Raw genomic sequence first — 18,572 nt, 5'->3', positions numbered from 1 at the left:
CCAGACTCACAATTCTGTGATCCTAATACTCAATCATCGCTGCAGGAATGTAAGTTCATTTGAGCACAAATGACAGCGTAGCTCAACTGAAATGACACAGAGAATAAGAAACATCAATTTTAATAGAGATTTGAATTAAGGGATGATGAAGAATGTAGCACCCTTTGTTCTTTCTTCAAACCTGTGTCTTAGTGGAAGCATTTATGGATGTGTTTATTTATTCACGTATAAGATACAGGCACACCAGTGATCAAACCTATGCACCTTTTTACACCACCACATACAATGCCATAATCCCGGTGCACTCGATTATTTCTGTCCTTGTCCAGGTTGTCAAACCAAAAATCCCATTATAGAAGATTCCTGGGAGCTCCAGTTCTGCAGATTCATGGGCTCCTTGGTACTGTGAAGTAATGGATGTTCTGTTGTGTTATTGGTCCCCTGTCAGCACTTGTTTGCGATTTTTTTCGGCTGGAAGAACCTGAAGTGGTTTAAAGGCAGCAAAGTTGGTGGAAGCATGCCCATTATATGCCCAGTAGATTAAAGTCTCTGTGATAACAATTGGAGCCTCCCTGTCTATGGTCTTGCTGACCACTGAGCTTAGAGTGGGCGGAAATGGCACAAAATACTATGAAGTCTGTTTGACTTTTATGGTCAGATGTGAAGCCGAAAGAGAATTCAGCCTCTGAGCTTGTTTTGAAGGAGCAATAAAAGCGCTAAACAGCAGCAGCCCTGGTCACTCCCTATACATAATTGAAATAGCTGCCCACTGAAGTCAGAATGAGATCGGGGGGGGGGGGAGGGAGCTGTGTAAGTGGCTCTGACTGTTGCTATAACAACAGCACCTTGGTCTAATTTCTTCTGAAAAATGACTTGCTGCTAGTGGGATGAAGTGGAGCAGCTTTTTGCAGCAGATGAAAGCTCTGTCGACAGCCTTAAGTGCTCCCTTGTTTATGTAGTGGATACTCTATGGTGTGGCCACTATAGTCCTGCTGAAAATTCCAAGATGAGCTAGTCCGCATGTGGGTGTGTATGTGTGTTGTAATATGTAGATATACTTTTTAGACTATTAATAAATAGCCCCATAAAGTTTAGCGGTCTCCTAGCCCAGGACCAGGTTCCTCCTCTTACAGCATATAAGTAACCCAATACTCACTCATGTTCACCCAAGTCTACTGCTTTGGGAGTAAAAATACTTTCCCCCTATTTTTTTTGTAATGCTATTCCAGGGCACCCCACCTCATAGGGAACAATGGATGTCAGTTATTTCTACATGTAACATATCCATAGAAACTAATGGATGTTCATTAAATTAAGGCACCCCAATTCCCATGAGATCTTGCAATTCCTGCAACTTTATCTGTTGCCTGTGAACAGAGCTAAAGTCTTATCACCATGCTCATCCTTTATACCAGTTTTAAGTAACTTGATTTGTGCAGCATCAGATGACATGCACAAGCAAGAATTTGTCTGTGTTTATATGTCATGGTAAACCATAGTTTGAATAGTTTACTGTGAATGTGGAGATTGTACCTGTTTCACTCCTCCCTTAGCGTGAATGGGAGCAAGAAATCACAACATTGGCTTAGTGTTATGTCCAGACTGAGGGACGTGCTTTGTTTCACTCTAAAGAAATCACATTTGGGAGGCAAAGAGGAAACCTTGGCTTCAGATCCCTGGTTTAGATGTAGCACAAAGCTAGGGATTGTGTTTTGTTCCTGCTTGCACTAAGGAAGGAGCAAAGTGAAAGCCAAACTGTGTTTTTATGGTAAACCATTAGTTGTGGTTTACCATGACACACAAATGGAGCCACTGGTTCATTTCAGGGAGGGGAAAATACACCCACCCACCTCACACACATTTATTTTCAAAAGTTTTGTGGGAGTGCGGTAGGGCTTTCTTCAGTCAGAACTCACCGGAACTGAGTTCCGGCACCTCTTTGGTGTGTTCTGGCACCTTTTTAGTGTTGTGGTGCCATTCCCTAGCATGCTGCTTGGGGCTGCACGACAGAGGCGGTGGGTGGCCCGGCAATTGGGCGGAGGTTGGTTGCGTAAGGCGGCAGCTGATATTTCCTTGCAGCAGTGGGGTAAGTGGGCGTAGAAGAGAAGGTCCTCCCCCTGAAAAAAGCTCAACAACTACAGATTCTGTAGTGTGAAGCTGCATTTGGAGTAGTAGCTGTTTTCAGTTGAGGAGTGTCCACAATGTAAAGAAAGGTTGGGGAACATTTTCCAGCCCATTGGCCAGATTCTGTGATGGATAGCCCTTAGGGCAGGGGTTGGCAACCTAAGGTCCATGGGCCACAAGTGGCCCATGAGGGTTGTTTAACCGGCCCACGAGCTGCCCCTGAAACAAGCTGCCCACTCAGCGAGTCCCCACGTGCTGTGCTAAATTGGTGCAGCGTGGCACAGGGATGTGTCTGCGTGGATGCTGGCAATCGTGGGTGCGCGTGCACGATCCGGCCCATGGAGGGATCTCCGCTGGAGTGAACCAGCGTGGGCGAGGTAAACCTTGCCGACCCCTGCTTTAGGGGGCAGGGGCTGCAGGCTAGAGGCCAAAGGCACTTGAAAAGAAGAGATGGATTCTTACCTTTATACAGTGGGTTATATTCCAACCATGCCAAAGCCACACACACACCCCTACCTCTGCTGAGGGAAGCAAGCAGTGTTATCAGAGTGCAAGGGCACATTCCAGCCAGGCAAAAGCACCCAAGGAGGGCATGGAGCAGGACCAGCTTGAAGAAGGACCAGCTAAGAAGACCTGATGGGTCACATATGGCCTCTGGGCATGTGGTAAAGGGACATGCAGTGAAGCTGTAGTGGGAGTTTTTGGGAATTTATTGGAGACCTTTGAGATCAGCAGCCTGGTCATCTTATTTCCTTAAAGTGTGGTAATGTAATTGACCACAGTTTAATCCTTGACATCACGCCCACTTGTCCAGATGAGAAGTGATCATATCCCCCAATTCATTTACAATGCTCAAGTGCTCAGGGGATATTTAGGTTTTAAGTGGCAGGCGACCTGCTAGGTTACTGAGTCGAGGGTCTACAGAGGAGTGTGGGAAGCACACAAGAGCATCAGACTTCATTATGCACCATCCAGTTGACAGGGGAAGAAACAATAAATGTAACCCATGCCTGAAGGATGTGTCACTCCCTTGGGAAGAAAGCAGCAACTCCGTCAACCTCATCCCACCTGCATTTCAGTGCTACGCAACTGTCCCAGGCTAGGTTTGAACTAGGGTTGTCGGCTGCACCTCTTTACCTGTAAGGAGGCTGGCTATTCAGTGCAGCAAGCAACTTTCTTGCTGAATTACCTTTGGCGATGCTCCACTATTTGTACATATCCTAACTGATGTAAAGTATGTATGTACTAAAAAGGGTTTCTGGTGTTAGGAATGCATACTTTGTCTACAGGAAGAAGTTGCTGATTTGAGAAAAACACCAGGGAAGGAGGGAATGACAGTTATTTGCCTATGGAAGCAGTGTAGGGATACAGGGCCAAATACCTCAGGCTAAGGAATGTTTGCTTAATTTTGTTTATTGATTTTGCATAGCAACCTATTACATAAATTGCAAAACTAAATATAAAAGGCAATTGGACATTGCCAGATCCAAGAGTAGTTTGAGGTAGCAAAGTGGAGCAACAGAATTTGGAGCTGTGCCACTTCGGACTGCAAGTGGGAGAGTCATATTTTTGAATGTTCCCCCATGTAAAAGGAAAGAAAAAGAGCTATCAAATCAGTACAGCAGGGAGCTGGGTAGGTTAATTTTATTTTATTTTTACTAGAGGCAAGGGTTTGTTTAAACACATTTTTTAAAAAAAGTATTTTACCTGCAGTCTGAAGTGGTACCGTCCATCATTCTGCCATGTCAGTCTACCACCTCATTCTTGGTAATGTGTAGAAAAGCACCAAACTGACTATCACCTTTAACATATCTCATTGCTAAAGGATTATAATACTCCCTTGTAAGTAAAAGCAACAGGCACAAAAATATAGAAACAGGAAAGGGAAGGGCAGTAGCCAAGCTCAGCACATCAAAAGAGCAGGAGAAAAGGGAAGCAGATCAGATAGAATCCACTGTTTCTCACAGAGAAACAGAAGAATTTTATTACTGGAGTGTATGAACATGCTTTGTAGAACAAGTAGCCAGCAGTATCTGAGGCATGAAACTTATTTGGAAGAGACTGAAGCTGCAAGTCATTTCTCCAGCTTTGTCTTAAAACGTTGTCCAATGTGTTTAAAGAGAGTTAAGAAGACAGACTGAAGTGACAGGCTTTTTGAAGCATCTTCCTTCCACATTAGAAGAGTTGTTTTTCATCCCAGTGCCATCACTTTAGTGGTAGTAAAAGGGCTTAAGTGGGATTGAAGTGGTGCCTGAGTCTTGTCTTGTGAATGTAACTCTCAGTAGAATGACACTAAACAGTGCAGGAAAACCAGTGAGTTGAGATAGTGGTATCTCACAATTAAGGCAACAGTGGCAATAAACTTCCTTATCTACCCCAGGCAAGGGAAGGAAGGCAAAATGTAGGTCCTTATTTCAAAATGGCTGCAAGCTGAGAAGTGGGATTTGCAGAACCGATTGGGTTCTGCAAATACAGGACATTTATTGGGTGCCACTTCCAAGAGGGTGACTGAGATGAGGCCTGCCTTTGTTTTGCCACCAAGTAGATAAAGGCTGGTATGTGTTGCTGTAGAAAACGAGGTGGGTAAAGGAAAGCTGATCCAAATTCATGGTATATTATTAATTTTTATTATTTAAATATTATGTTAGCCACCTTTGGCAAAAATCCCCCGACGCCATTTTTACACCCCAAAACCAGGATGTGTCAGGAATTTTCCTGATGTATGGCAAGCCTAGCTCATGACAAATGCTTTACATAAAAAGAGGAAAGGATGGTGCATTTCAGAACATCTGGCAGAATTTCTTAGAACTTTGTGCAGAAAGCAGATCCTTTTCTTTTGTGCCGCCTACCCATCTACACTGTGTTTGGTTTTTAAAATTATTTTTAAAATCCCCTTCCCCCCTTCCATCTGTAACTCTGTAACTGGGAAATGGGGAGAGGAATTATTTATAGTAGAAATATCAAAAACTTTGAATGAAAAAAAAAACCTTCTTTGGAGGCTGAAAGGGACAGGGGAGGTCCATTGCATGCATGGAAGTCTGTTGTACCAGAGAGCTGCAATGTTCAATACAACCGCTAGATTATAAATATAAGAATCCACTGGAAGGCAGTAGCAGTCCATACACATGTCAGTTATCAAAACTGAGAATTTATGTTAGCATCACGGATAATAGAGTCCGGGATGGGCAACCTTTGCAGCTGAAGGGCCTAATATTCTCTCATGGAAAAGGTTCTTGAGCTGCCTACCAGTGATGGGCGTGGCCAAATGTAAAAATTGGGGGGGGGGGGAGAACAAATGCAACTCTTACCTTTATGTAATAGGCTGCATTCAAGCCATGCACAATTCAGAGGTTTCTATACACACCTTTCTCCATCAGTGAAAGTAGGAAACGCTACTGCAGTTCAGGGAGACAATTCCAGTCAAGCAAAATCACTCAAGGAGGGTGTAGAAACACACTTTGTGTGTCCCCTACCCCCAATTGCTATACCCTTTTGCCCTGTTTGCTCCTTTTTTTCTCCCACGTGGCTCTTTATCACCGACAGAACATCTATCCAGCATGCTATGCAGGTGCAAATGCTGAGAATTCTATAATGCTGAAACCTTGCAGGCTCCACCTGTAGCTTAAGTATTGAAGTAGGTCTGTAGAACAGGGAGGACTCTGTGAGCACCATGAAACAAACATCTCCAGTACTGATGACTGAAGCAAGATGTATGAAAGAGCTGTTTTTGTTTTCCATTGCATACGCTACATTTCTTTTGCCCCATTAACATCTCTAGTGATACAGATTTTTCCCTCCTTTTGGAACAGTATGAACTTTGAAAATGGTTCTTTGGCCAGAAACAGGAAGAATATTAATTGTGTACCCCATGGTGAACAATGGCTGTATCACTCAGCACTTGATGGGGGAGTGTTGTGTGCCAATGAGGCACAGAGAGAAAGTATACAGGTTATGAATTATAATAAATTTTCTGTGAGTATAGTTTATTGCATAGAGTGGTTTTGTTGTTGTTGTTTATGAAGGGCAGAAGTGTGTGCAAGAGTCTAATTAATGATTTTGTTCTGTTTCTTCAAGCTTCAAGAGACGGTGAAGAGAAAATTGGAAGGAGCACGCTCACCCCTCAATGGCGAACAGCAGAATGGAGCCTGTGACAGTAGCTTCTCCCCAACCAGCAAGCGGATACGGAAGGATGTACCTGGGATTGAGGGAATCAACAGCTTGCCCAATAATTTGCCTTTGCCTTCTATTTCCCCTCTTCACCAGCTTGACATAAAACCATCACTGCACCTGCAGAACAGTGGAACTCATGCTGGTGGTCTGGATGACCTGGGTAAAAATGGTGGACTTCCAGAGATAAAACTCCCAATCAATGGATGCACAGAGCTTGAGGATAGTTTTAACATCCTGCACAACAACAGCAACAACAGCAGCAGCAGCAGCAGCAAGGAGCTAAAACAAGAGCCATTGGATGATCCTAGCTGCATGGACAATTCTGACACATCACTTTCAAATCAGAATAAACTTTTTTCAGACATTAACCTGAATGATCAAGAGTGGCAGGAGTTAATAGATGAGCTGGCTAACACTGTTCCAGAGGATGACATACAAGATTTGTTCAATGAAGACTTCGAAGAGAAAAAGGAGCCTGAATTTCCCAGACCAGCCACTGAGATTCAAGAGAGTGCGAGTGTTAAAAGTGACCCATCACACTCTCCATTTCCCCATGTTCCTCTTGGGTCTCCCCAGGTAAGGCCTTCTTCTTCAGGTCCTCCATTTTCAAATGTCCCTACAGCATCTAGCATACCTTCTGTCTCTAGTGCACCCCCAGCTCCACTCTCTGACAGCTCACCAGCAAATTGTGTGGTTCAGTCACCCCAGACTCCTAACCAAGCACATACCCCAAGCCAAACTCAGTCAAGACCGGGTAATGGTTATCTCATTAATCCAACAACAGTGGCAACAGCTGCCCCGGGGCCTGGTCAAGTGGCTGTGCCCAGCACTGACTTATCTCCAGCTGAACAGCTTAAACAGATGGCAGCACAGCAGCAACAACGAGCTAAGCTCATGCAGCAAAAGCAACAGCAGCAGCAGCAGCAGCAACATCCAAATCAAGCATCTAGCTGGTCCCCAGTGGGGCCTCCATCTAGTCCTTATGGAGGACCCTTCAGTACAGACAAACCAAATAGCCCAATGATATATCCCCAAGCCTTTAACAACCAAAATCCTGTAGTGCCTCCTACGGCAAGCAACCCACAAAAGACTACGATGAATAACTACCTCCCTCAAAACCACATGAATATGATCAGTCAGCAGCCAAATAATCTGGGTACAAACTCCTTGAGCAAACAAACCAATATGCTTTCTTATGGCAACACTAAACCTCTGACTCATTTCAATGCTGACTTGAGTCAAAGAATGACTCCACCGATGGCCAATCCCAGCAAGAATCCCATGATGCCATACATGCAGCAGCAGCAGCAGCAGCCCCAACAACCACAGATGCAGGCTCAAATGACACACTTGAGTGAGGAGCAGAAACGCATGCTTATCATGAAGCAGAAAGGAATGATGAACCAGACGATGGCTTATGGGACACTTCCCTCCCTTGGTCAGGTAAGTGTGAGCAGATAACGCTCTTTTAATGACTTAATTCATTACTTTGTTGCAAAATCCAAGAGGGAGTGTGTATGCTTAAGTCAAGGGTCAGTAGGTACTTTTGGAATTTGAGAGTGTGCTGTGGGCGCCAGCCACAAACATGGCTGCCGTGGATGTATAGCGTGACACAAAATGGCTGCTGAGGTGAAACGCTGTAAGACAAAATGGGCGTCATGGGCTGTGGCATAGAACAAAATGGCTGCTACATCTTAAAGAGCAGGAAAATGCCACACTGATCATTAGTTGGTCGATCAGTGTGGCATTTCCTTGTAGTTGTGGGGTGATTCATGTTTGACTAGTTTGCCTTTGCTTTGGAGGGAAAGAGGGTTCTAAGGATATGAGTGATCTCTCAGGAGGGAAAAGTTGCTATGGACTTGCTAACGGATGGCTTCTTGTTAATGCTAGCACAAACCACTTTTACAATATCAGAATAGTAAATAATTTTCCTGAGTAAGCTGTGAGGCAAAGGCTGGCAATTCATGTATCCATGTGGCAATGATGTGCAATGGCATGTGTTTACTAGGTGCCAGTAGTGTGGCCAAATGAAAAAGGGCAAATGGCTCCTGCACCTTTAATATTTGGATTAATATTTAGCTTGAGCTACAAGCTGCACCTGCTGAAATTTCCTCTCTCCACAACTATTAAAAGCAGGAGCTCTTGTCATCGCCTTTACCTGTCCACCTTATTTGCCAATAAAGGACAACCACTATCCTCTGCTCATGGCAGATTCCAAAAGAAAAGCCACTAGTTGCTGCCTGTACAAGGTGGATTGTGCTCCTGTCCTCATCCATGTACAAGTCCTCTTCCACGTCATTGTTCATAGTGCGGTCCATCACCTTAGAGACCACAGCTGTGAAAGTGAAGAAGCACCTGCCCTGACATTGTAGTTATTTGCTTCGTTGTAGAATACTGTAGTATCATCTGTGAAATAAGAACATAAGAGGGGTGCAGTTTGATCAGACCAATGGCCCGCCAACATCAGCATCCAGTTCTCAAAGTGTCCAGCCTGATGACTATGGGAAGCCCACAAGCGGCACCCGAGGGCAATAGCACTCTTCTCGCTTGTGGTCCTCAGCAGCTAGCATTCAGATGCACATTGGTGCTTCTGGCAGTGGACATAGAGCATAGCCATAGCTGATAGCCTTATCCCCCATGGTATTGCCAAATCCTCTTTTAAAGTCATCCAGGTTGGTGGCCATTAATGCATATTGTGGAAGAAAATTCCATAGTTTAACTCTGTGCTGAAGATTTGGAGCATTTTCTTTTGTCTGCCCCAAATCTTCCAATCATCTCTGTGGGTAGAGAACCTTTTTTTCAGCCTGATAGCAATGTTACAGGGGCTGTATGCCGGCAGTGAGCAGGGATGGAGAAGAGTGGGCGGAGCAATGGATGTGACTTCTACTTTCGTACACTAGGCCACATTCCAACCACACAGAAGCATGTATACCCACCACACTCCTCTCTTCATTCTTCAGCCAAGCAAGCAAGGAGCACAAACACAGATCAAGGACACATTCCAGCCAGGCAAAAGCACTTGGGGAGTGCTCAGAGCAGGCCTGGTGAAGGGCGTGGCCAAGGGAGGAAGGAGAGTCCTGAGGGGCAGATAAAGAGCTCGGAGGGGGGCACATTAGGTCCCTGGGACTGATATTCCCCACCCTGACTTAAAAACTTTTTTCTTTTTCTGAGTATGGCCAAACAGGGCAAGCTTCGTGTTCCTGACAAGTTAAAAGATTATATTTAAAAAACAACCCTTGATTTCAAGGTAAAATGTTGATACAAGCTCAAGAAAGAAACCATACTTGTACCTCATAACCCTCTGCCCCAATATCTCATTTAGCTCACCTTCAAATGACCTGAGCAGAAATAGAACCCTAATGTTTCCACATTGAAAGATCTTTCCAGTCCCAGTGGGCCAATTTAGAGGCACACAAGAGAAAAGATTGGCTTAGGTGGGAAAGGTAAAACAGTAGCCTTCCATCTGGAATGTATTTCCCCTTCTTTCTCTTACTGTTTTCCTGAAAAATGTTTGTTGATTGACCTCCCTATGCAGTCAGGAATAATTGTTCCTCACAATGATGGGAAAAGATCTGCTGATAACATAGAGCTAAAGTCACAAAGCACTTTCTGTCCTCTTCTCCCTACATCAGGAAACAAAGAGAATCAAGGATGGCTAGAATCTCTTACCTTACTTTTATTCTGTCCTTTATAGAAACAATAATAGGAAAAGAGGAAAAAATACCCTCCTTTCTTCTTTTTGAAACTGTCTCCAAAATGGGGGCATATCACTGCATGGTTAATATCTTTTATTGTGCTTTACTGTACATTTCTTCTAACCTGTACTCTCACAATAAACTTGTTGCTTAGTGTATTTTAGAGCTGCCAGATTAAAAGCTACACAGAGGCCATTATTCCTATAAAGAAGCCTTCCCCAAACTGGTGCCCTCCAGATTTTTTGGGGGACAGCAGCTCCCATTAGCCCCAGCCAGCACAGCCAGGAGTCGTAGTCCAAGAAGGGCTGCTACAGAGCAATGCAAGAAAGTTCATTCTTTAGCACTACGCCTGATCTAGAATCAATAGTTGCTTAGCTGTGCAGTTGTTTGCAGGGAAGGAAGGGAGCCTCTCTTTATGTGTCAAAAACCTGTTGCTCGTCGTTTGGCTGATTGAAAATTGCATAATTGTTCCTACCAACAACACAGCCTGCGCTGCTTTCTGTGGTATTGTGCAGGGCACAAAGTCCACAAAGAAATGTGCAAGACTCCACACTGTGTGCATTATTGAAACCTCCGTTCTCTTGATTCCTTGTTGTGCCCTACACATATATGATACTAAAGTGGGAGGAGAGAGAGAGAGAGAGAGAGAGAGAGAGAGAGAGAGAGAGAGAGAGAGAATCCTTAGTGGGCATGCCTAAAGGGACATACTCCAATGCCACTATGACTATTGTCAGAGTAATGGGATTTTAAAAAAATGAATGAGCCAGAATGAAGTAAAGCCCCAGAAACAATGCTGTGATCATATACTGGGCAGATATTAGCAATCTTATATGGGACATGCTAGAGTTCCAGGCCCATCTATGTTGGTAGCTTATCAGAACATCTTAATGTGTGCCCCTCCTGCCGCATATGGCGCTTGGCACTGTTTTGCATGACATGTTAGCGACATGAACACCCTGCAGAGAGATCAGTAGCACACAACCTTCATGTTAACATGTCAGTGAGTAGCTGGTGCTCTGGCTTGTTTTCTCGGCTTTGATGAGCTTCATTAATTATACTAAAAGAAAAGAAAGGTGTGTATGGCTTGAGAGAAACCTGTTTAACTCACCGTGAATAGGAGTAATTGGACAGTTGGCAGGGTGTTAAATTGGTGGTCTAGTGAGAGAAACTAAAAAAAAGAAAAGAAAAAGGGTGCATTATTCCTGCATGCACAAAAGGTGGTAGAAGTTGTCTAATCTCCTACTGAATATTGTTTCTCTGGAGTGCAGTGGTCATGACTCATTTCTCAGCTGAAAGCCTGCAATAAGTATTATTTGCATTGCCAAACCTCTGCCACCAGTGCTGTAAAGAACATAATCCATAGAAAATACAGACTCTAATGCTTCAAGTGCAGTGTTTTATGCTAATCCTAGTTGTGTTATAATGAACACTAGACAGTTCCTGTGCCTGTGTTTTTTTCAGCAGAGGTGCTGGGTATCAGGGGGCACCGTTGAAAGCAAGTCCTAGTTGGTGTACACAAGACCGTCGATGCTCTTAAAGAGCTCTGTGTATATTGACTCATGCATGTGACCAAGCTTTGCTGCTGTGTCTATGCACTCCTTGTTTTATGAATGGTCCCTTAACAAAGTCTTTACTATTAGCATTGCACTGCAGCCACACCATAGGCATTAACTTCCGTGACTATATACCTCTGTGTAATTAACAGTTTTGGATCATAGGTGTGCATCTTCTTGAGTAAAGGTGATGGAGATTTCCTGCTGTCTTACACATGAGCTGCAAAAGGGTGTGGAAGTGGAGTGTATATCCATCAAGATCTCACTTTTCCTGTCACGTGCTGGACATAGAGCTGTGCACAGTCTCTACCTCCATTTTCTCTGCTCCCTTTAGCTTAGGGCAGTGGTGTCCAAACTTTTTTCAAAGAGGGCTAGATTTGATGATGTGAAGGGCCATGAGGGCCAACCAAAGGGCCACCTTTTTTTGGATTGAAGTTGTTGAAGAACTAATTTTTAGGATTGAAGTTGTTGAGGAAATAAACTGCCACAGGGGCCGGATTAAACCGACTGGCAGACCGCATTAGGCACCCAGAACGGACTTTGGACATACCCGGCTTAGGGGGGTATGTCCCCCAAAACAACCAAGTCCCATTTTCTTTCAGTTGAGATTTGGCCCACAGTATTTTAGCAGCAAACATATACAGACATCCCTCCTCTGGAACTGTAAGGTCAGAGTTTTTCGCTCCCTCCTTCCCCCTACTAGTATGTGCAGTGGCATTACTGTAGTGATAGGCAACCTATTGGATTTGTTGTGATGTGTCAAAAAGAAGTTGGGGAGGGGAGAAGGAGAGCATACAAGCACCACTGAGAAGTCACAGGGTTCCAGGATTGTGAGTTTTAGTTTCATCTGAAGAAGCAGAAGGGTAGCAATATGGTGGATGGGTGCAGTAAAGCAAATCTAGGGCCTAATGGTAAAATGAGGTTTAACAATAAAAGAGATGGAGCAGGCCAGCTAGTGGGAACAATGTGAGAATTCTGTCCAAACCAGTCCTAGTTGGTTTGTATCTTTTTGCATAGAAAATTCAGAGCTGGACTGCTAAGCAAGGGCATTAGGTGACAGGCCAGAGGATTTAGTGCAATTGTGCAAGCGGCTTCTGACACAGCAAGGGGAGAGAACTGCTGGTTTCTGAACACACTTATAAAATCAGGACCACTGGTGGATATGCATACTCTGGGGCAGGGGTGTAGAAGGTGCATGGTACAGTGGTACCTCTGGTTACCTACGTTCCAGAGGTCCGTTATTAACCTGAAACCATTCTTAACCTGAGGTATCACTTTAGCTAATGGGGCCTCCTGCTGCCGCCGCACCGCGATTTCTGTTCTCATCCTGAAGCAAAGTTCTTAACCCAAGGTACTACTTCCGGGTTAGCAGAGTCTGTAACCCAAAGTGTTTGTAACTTAGGGTGTTTGTAACCCGAGGTACCATTGCACTCGGTTTCTTCCGGTGCCCAAGCCCACAAATCCAAAGTAGTGTCACACGTTATGACTGCTGTGTTAGTGGGGCTCTGGATGACCTTGAGACATAGGACACTGCTGAAAAAGTGAAGCTGTTGTGATAGAAACCTTGTTCACACAGGCAGAGTATTTACATTTCTGGGCAGCCTGATTTGTGAGTGGCAAAGTTGCTGGCGATAAATACCGATGGGTTTTCTGTGACACCATATGTTAGGTTCTTTTTTAATCCTAAAATAACTACAAGAAAGATGTCTGCTTAGAAGTCATTAAGTGTGTCTCTTTTTGAGAAAGAGAGAAAATGGTAAAATGTTTGATTTCTTCAATATAAACGTGTAACTGTGGAAGAAAAATGGGTGCAGTGGAAGAGATCTTGTGTGCCTAAGAGAAAATCAAACATTTGGAATAGAGAATGCTGTCAGGAGTCGGTGAGTATGAGAAGAAGAGAGGCAGGAGCAAAATAGAATTCTCTATGGGTGAAGAGAAATATAATAAAACCATGAATCTACCCCCATGTGGCTACGAGGATGCTGCCACTATAAAGACTACAGAAAATGCAGCTGCCTTGTTTGAAATTAGAGGTATGTGAGAGAGTAGGAGAAATAACAAGAATCCCCTTGAGATTCTGTTTTTATAGTGTTTTTGTTCTACATCTCAAATATTTGTAGCTGATTTAGTGTCTTTGTTCTGCATATTTGGACACAAAATGGGGACTTACACACAGATATTTTCTCTTATTTCCAACTGACAAGTGCATTAATTTTATTCCCAGGACTGGGAGAGAAATTCTTTTCTTTACCATTCTGAAAACACGACCTCAAATATATAGTTATTAAAATTTCAGTTGGTTTACTATGATTCCAGACTTTTTAAAAAGTTGTCCAACTTAATCATATCCTGTTGCAGTGAATTCCATCAATTAATTAGGCATTGTGTGAATAGGTATTTCCTTTTCTCTATCCTTAACATGTTGCTAAACAATTCCTTTGGATGACCTTGAGATCTGGTATCACGAGCAATTGTTTCGTTGTGTTACAATTTTTTTAAAAAGGGGGGTAGCAACGGGTCACGTACCCTCCCTGCCCATGCAGCATGCCAGTCCCATCTCTGACATTCTTGGATGTCATTTTGAAGCTATAATGTTTGAATGTTAGCTGCATGCAGAGTCAATAACCTGGAGGAAATTTGATCATTGACAATGCAATCTGAGTTCATGTATACTAGACGTTATGTGCGTAGGCTGTATTAGTTATCACCCACTATGACTCCTATGTTTGATCTACAACCAGATTCTTTCCCAGTCATCAAGATTTTCTAGTATAATTCACAGAAGGTTCAGACCTATACAGAAGAACACCCAACTTCCCATAACTTTTTGGCAGGCAGAGGAATAAGTATATATATGCCTCCAGATGAGCTTGATCTGCAAGGTGACCATGCTGCTTGTATGCCTAGTGATGTTTTCACATGCATGAAATGCCTCACGTTACTCACATCAGTCAGCTTGTTACATACACTGCCTTTTGAGATGTCTTATTGTTAGCTTCAGTTTTCTGCATGGCGGTTGTCAGTGCATCCTTCTTTCTGTTGGTCCTCAAACTGCTCTTGTAATGAATCTGACATTCATGTTGGCATGGCCTATTTCAGTGAGCTTATGGAACTAGGTTGTTATTTGTTGCTCTTTTTGGTGATGACTTTGGAACTGATCCGTCAGGTGCCAATGATTCTGCACCTCTGTGCTCCTTACGTATTGGTCTTATTCTCATGTAACAAATGTGCTAATCTAGGGAGGACACTGTAGCTTCCCTGGTCCTTTTAGCTCAGTGCAGCGCAGCAGCTTAGCATGTCATCTGAACCCAGGATTGTGGTTAAACTCTTTCATCCTTAATCACTGTCTGTAACCAAGGTTTGTTCTTGGCTGCAGATGATGGTTAAGGAGGAGACCACAGTCCTGGGTTTGGACAGCATGAACGAATGGCTGGCTATAAATGCATATAAGCAAATAAATAAACAGAAGTGCATAACAAGACATCCTTGTGTATAGCTCCAAGTTCCTCTCTACTGCCAGCCTGCCAAATTGGAAGAGTTTCTTGTTGATTGCAAGATTCTGTGGATTCCTTTCCCATTTGCAAGCTTCTCAGGCTTGTCTGACTGTGACCAGACTTGTCAGACCAGAGCTTCCATGGTAAATGTGGATAGCCAACTTTGGAGAAACATGGAGGACGCCTCCAAAAGAGGCACATTGGTGAACAGACTGAAGAACAGTCCTTGCAGCAGGGCTGGGGGATTTGTGGCCCTCCAGATGTTGTTGGACCTAGAGAGGAAAGCCAGTTTAATTTGGTCCATATTTTTAAGCAAATTGACCCAATTTGTACCTGAGCTAATACACAGATCAGAAAGAAAATTATCCTTCCAAGTTCACACTTCTCCAAACTTTGCAATAGAATCTCAGCTGAAAACATATACCAAAATGCACAAAAAGAAAGAGAAAAGACATTTTAGGACAAAAGCACTTAGAAATGCATGCGCTAAGATAAAATACCCTTAAATGCTAGCTGGTGTTTGAATTGCCTACCTTTTTTTTTTTTTTTTTTTTTTACTAGTTGGGAAGTAAAAGAGGAAAGGGTTGGTTCACTACACAGCTGGGAATTATTCCTATGGAGTGGAAGAAAGAATCCTTTCTGTCACTGGACATTTAAAGTAGTTGTGATGTGGGCATTAGGCACTTAGTCTCAATATGTATGAACTCCCATTCTTGTCTAAATTTTATTGTGTGAATCAGGACTAGATATGTATGTATGTGTGCATGCAATCTCTGCATCACATGTTATTTTAACTTGCTTTCCACCTGAAAATCCACAAAGCAGCAAGCACAGGTCCATTAAACCCCAATATAAATTTTAAACAAAAATAAAGTAACAGCAAGATAAAATCCACAGCGAACTAGCAGCAATCAAGTTTCAACAGCCATAAAACAGTTACCGAGAACAGTCATAAGGCCCCCCAAAGGCCTGCTGTAAAAGTACCACCTTTGCTAAATGCCGGAAGGATTAAAGAAATAGTGCCTTCTGTATGCAGTGCTAGGGCTGTTAGCACACTTTTCCACCTCATTGACAGGAACTCCAGTTGGGTGAGTTTGTGAACTGGTCCTGAAAGACAAAGGCAAATAAATCACTGAGTTGCTCACTGCTGCCTTCTGCTGAAGACACTAAGGAAATCATTTGCCATATTTCCGCTGGGAAAATTGCAAAAATAGTTTGCTGGTGTTTTCTGATGAGAACATGCTTAGCCTTCTCTTGCCAGGTGCATTTCCAATAAAATCTTCTCCTTCCTGTGTTGTTCCAGATGTGTTTGAGAGGTCAGATCTAGATCTAGATCTAGAATACCAGTGGAGGTAAAAGCAGGGCTTCTTTTCAGCAGGAACCCACGGGAACTGAGTTCTGACACCTCTCGGGTGGTCCCCATTGCCATTATAAGAGAACAAAGGAGAAATTCATGGTGATTTCTAGCACCTCTTTTTCTAGAAAAATGGCACTGGGTAAAAGCAATTGTGGAGAGGTGTTCAGGGGGAGAGCAATTGGAGAGGAAAAGTTACACACCCACTTCACCCTGCCCCTTTTCAACTGCAAGGTGCCCTCTCCTTCCTAATTTCCTAATGGTTGGTTGCAGTGGTAAAAGGACCTTTGAACAAACATTACACATGGTTGCAGTGTAACATGTAGTTTGACCATCAGTCTTGCCCAGTTTTAGATCCATTTCCTACAACCCTGGTGAGCAAAAAAAGAAAACAACGACATATATATGACAACACTGGATACAGGTATAAGTTGAAACTATTGTTGGCATCCATCTGTCTTGAGAGACAATGGAGTTGGCCTCTGGGGGTGAAGTCCAACCATGCATTAGCAGCACCAAAGTGTCCTCCCCGGGGTACAGGCCTGGGCAGTCTGTATGCAGGTCCTGGGCTGCCCAGATGAGACCCCTGTCTTGGCCTCACTTATGTGGAAAGCAGAGCAATTTGTTTGGCATCAGCTTGGCTGCAGGAGTTGCCAGAAGTAAGTGGACCCAACTGTCTTAGGGACATCACTGTTGTTGTTGTTGTTGTTGTTAGAATTTGTTAGTCACTTTATCCTGCACAGGGCAACCTAAAGCAACTTACAAACAAACAGATGGACAGACAGACAATAATGTGGATGCATTAAAACGAAAGAGAAACATTAAAAACAACCCACCCACTTTTAAAAGTCAACAGATAGTTAAAAGCCTGAAGGCCTGGTTACAGAGAAAAGTTTTTACCTTGCACCTAAAGATATATAATGAATGTGCTAGGTGAGCCTCCCTGAGGAGAGTATTCCACAAATGGGGAACCACTTCAGGAAAGGTCCACCCTTGTGTTGCCATGAAGAAGGGCCTGAGTTCAGGGTACGGGTTGGTTCATATGGGGAGAGTTACCACATAATTTCACAGATTAACGCCATCAAGTGGTATTAGATTCTGATGCATGAAACTTGGAAACTCTTTGCCATTTGTGTTTATGTTACATGCAAGATGCCTTGAATACAAGCATACTTTGTTTCCAAATGCATCTGCGCTGCCACCTTAAGTCTCACCTTCCACATTCCATTTGAATCATCTGTGGACCAAGAACAGCAGCACCAGCACAAACACGAACACATGTTTAACCCTGTTAACTCTCATTTCAGGCACTGACATCTGTGTCTATTTTCTATAATTACGGAGGGGTTTTCTTAGATGAGTTGCCCAAGTTTCAGAGCTGGATATGAAATCCCTGACAAAATCCAATGTGTTTTGCGGTTTTGCCATATTCCTGTTATAGCTTTGTGCTTTGTTGTGCTGAGTGCAGCATCCCCATTCATAATCAGTTCTTCAAAAAGACAGTGATTTCATTTAATTGAAATTAACACTTGGACTTGTTTCCATTTGCAGCTGACAGCAGTCCTAGCCCCACAGTAATGTCTAGTAATGTTTGGGAGATGTGCTGGCCCTGAATATTAAGCCATCAGCATGCATGATCACTGTGTAAGGGAGGAATTCTGTTTAGCATGAGGCATAGTCTGTGATGGAATGCATCCAGCCCCACAATTCTTGAGGAACTGTGTCTCCCAGACTTCCAAGTCTCCTGTATTTTTGGAAATGCAGCTAAAACCTGGAAAACTCCTTCAGGGTGCGGAAGAATTTACACTCTTTGTTGTCAGCTAGCAAGTCATTCAGTGTTAGCAACTGGAAACCTTGCCCCATGTCATGATTCCCTGGCTGTGTGATCTCTTTTGTGGTCAGTCCATGTAGCTGCTTGATGAGCTTTGTTCAGTCCAGATTGAAATTAGAGATGTGCTGCAGGTTTACTCAGAGGTACAGGTTTACTCAGAGCTAAGTCTCTTCACTTGTATTTACTTGCTTGCTAAGCAAGGGCTCATCCACACTTTCATTTTTTTAGTTTCGTTTTAAGGAATGTAAATTGATTTTATTTTTTCTCGTTCCATTTTGGAAAGATTGGAAGGAATTTGGTTTTATTTTAAAAGACAAGAAACCAAAAAGTCAAACTTCCTTTTTTTGGTGA

The 18,572-nt window shown here is 43.3% G+C and overlaps 1 protein-coding gene across 3 annotated transcripts in view; it reads left to right on the top strand.

Moving 5' to 3' along the window:
- MAML3 (mastermind like transcriptional coactivator 3) overlaps positions 1 to 18,572 on the top strand; it is a 271,946-nt gene that overhangs the window by 146,347 nt on the left and 107,027 nt on the right. For all 3 annotated transcript variants that reach the window (XM_079989475.1, XM_079989476.1, XM_079989477.1), the window contains one exon: positions 6,199 to 7,737. In XM_079989475.1, coding sequence (XP_079845601.1) covers positions 6,199 to 7,737 — 1,539 coding nt within the window. The remainder of the gene's footprint in view (positions 1 to 6,198; positions 7,738 to 18,572) is intronic.

The sequence above is a fragment of the Podarcis cretensis genome (assembly GCF_951804945.1).
Source record: "Podarcis cretensis genome assembly, chromosome: 9".
NCBI classification, from domain to species: Eukaryota; Metazoa; Chordata; class Lepidosauria; order Squamata; family Lacertidae; genus Podarcis; species Podarcis cretensis.
The sequence above is the reverse complement of the archived record's forward strand: the minus strand, read 5'-3'. Positions and strand labels throughout refer to the sequence as shown.